Source organism: Equus quagga, unplaced genomic scaffold (assembly GCF_021613505.1).
Source record: "Equus quagga isolate Etosha38 unplaced genomic scaffold, UCLA_HA_Equagga_1.0 554_RagTag, whole genome shotgun sequence".
Lineage (NCBI taxonomy): Eukaryota > Metazoa > Chordata > Mammalia > Perissodactyla > Equidae > Equus > Equus quagga.
Window position 1 is genome coordinate 12,457 of NW_025800242.1, and position 2,041 is coordinate 14,497.

At 41.8% G+C, this 2,041-nt stretch overlaps 1 protein-coding gene across 1 annotated transcript; it reads left to right on the forward strand.

The window, feature by feature from the left end:
* Positions 1-657: 657 nt before the first annotated feature.
* LOC124233962 (olfactory receptor 7G3-like) lies at positions 658-1,594 on the forward strand. Its single transcript, XM_046651245.1, is given in 2 exon segments — positions 658-918; positions 920-1,594. Coding segments are annotated over 2 exon segments (936 nt in total).
* The last annotated feature ends 447 nt before the right edge of the window (positions 1,595-2,041 follow it).

The following is a 2,041-nucleotide window of genomic DNA, read 5'->3' on the forward strand; positions in this document are numbered from 1 at the left end:
TACCAGAAGCAGGATAAACAGACACTACGTACTTCCTCGTGAAAATACTTAAGGATGTTTGCCAGAAATTGAACCTAAATGTAGTCAAGCTTCTAGACTAGAGGTAGGAAGATTTTTTTAGCAAAGAGCCAGAAAGTGAAGATTTTAGGTCTTGTGGGCCGTATGATGTCTGTCACAAGAATTCAACTCGGATGTTGTAACACGCAAGCCACCATGGACAATACATAAGGGAATGGCTGTGTTTCAGTAAACCTTTATTTACCAAAAGAAATAGGAGGCTGGATTTTGCCCACTGGCTGCATTTTCCCAAACTCTATTCTAGAAATCAGCCTTAGTAATTTTATTTTGTGATTATTGTTTGCTTGGAAGCATCTTAAAGCAGAGGACAGTATTTCATTCTAATTTTCTTCTCATCGAGTCCCCATACGTGACAACGAATAGATGAAAAATAAAGACTTGGGATAGGGAGCGGTGCAGGGGGAAGAATCATGGGAATATAAAGCTGGAAACGGAGAGGAAAGGAAGAGGGAAGGGCAGCAGGAGAAAATATCTGTAACTGATTTGATTCCAAAATATAGACAAGATTAAGGAAGTTTCTCTTAAGTTTTGTTTTCTTGTCACCTCCATCGTTTTTTTTTAATCAGGGCTATCAACAATATGAAATCAGGAAATCTCTCTGAGACTGCAGCATTCCTCCTCCTGGGACTGTCAGAGGATTCAGAACTGCAGCCTCTCCTATTCTGCCTGTTCCTGTCCATATACCTGGTCACTGTGCTTGGGAACCTGCTTATCATCTTGGCCATCATCTCTGACTCCCACCTCCACACCCCAAGGTACTTCCTCTCTAATTTGTCTTTCATCAATATCTGTTTCACCACCACCGCAATCCCAAAGATGCTAGTGAACATTCAGACACAGAGGAAAATCCATCAGTTACACAGCCTGTCTCACTCAGATCTGCTTTTTCTTAACTTTTGCTGGATTGGAAAATGGAATTCTGGTAATGATGGCTTATGATCGATTTGTGGCCATCTGTCACCCACTGAGGCACAATGTTATCATGAACCCCAAACTCTGCGGGCTTCTAGTCCTTCTTTCCTTCCTTATTAGTGTTCTGGATGCCCTGGTGCATACTTTGATGGCACTGCAGCTGTCCTTCTGCATAGACCTGAACATTCTCCACTTTTTCTGTGAACTAGCTCATGTTCTGAAGCTCGCCTGTTCTGATACCCTCATCAGTAACATCCTCGTATATTTAGTGACCAGCCTGTTGGGTGTTGTTCCTCTCTTTGGTATAATCTTCTCCTAGACTCAAATTGTCTCCTCCGTCCTGAAAATCCCATCAGCTGGTGGAAAGTATAAGGCATTTTCCATCTGTGGGTCACACTTAATAGTTGTTTCCTTGTTCTATGGGACAGGTTTTGGGGTATACCTTAGTTCTGCACCTACTCACTCCTCCAGGAAGAGTACAATAGTATCAGTGATGTACACGGTGGTCACCCCTATGATTAACCCCTTTATCTACAGTCTAAGAAACAAAGACATGATGGGGGCTTTGACGAAACTCATCTCTAGAATATCATCTTTCCATTGATGTGTCAATTGCTTTGGGCTTACGCTGTGAGTACGTGACAAAGAGAAATAAACCATGAGTGATCCAGAAAGCCGGGCCAACTTATTTAAATACACATGACCAGAGATCAAATGGTTAAGGGTGAGAATTTTGGAATCAGACCAGCTGGGTTTGAATCCTGCCTCTGCTAAACCATTGCTAGGTGGCCTTTGACAATTTACTTCAACTTTCTAAACTCAGTTTCCTCATCTAAAAAGTTGGTACAATTATATTAGTTTACATTTTGGGACGGTTTAAGATACTTCAACTCTATCAGTGAGGATGCATGCCGTCAGCAGTAATGAGGCAAAAGTCTCAATCCCAATGCAGTCTAACAATAAAAACAATGATCATCTTTCCTATCAATTGCCTCAGAGATTGAATAGGTTCAGGCACAGAATCACAGGGCTGCAGTTCATTCTGCCATGT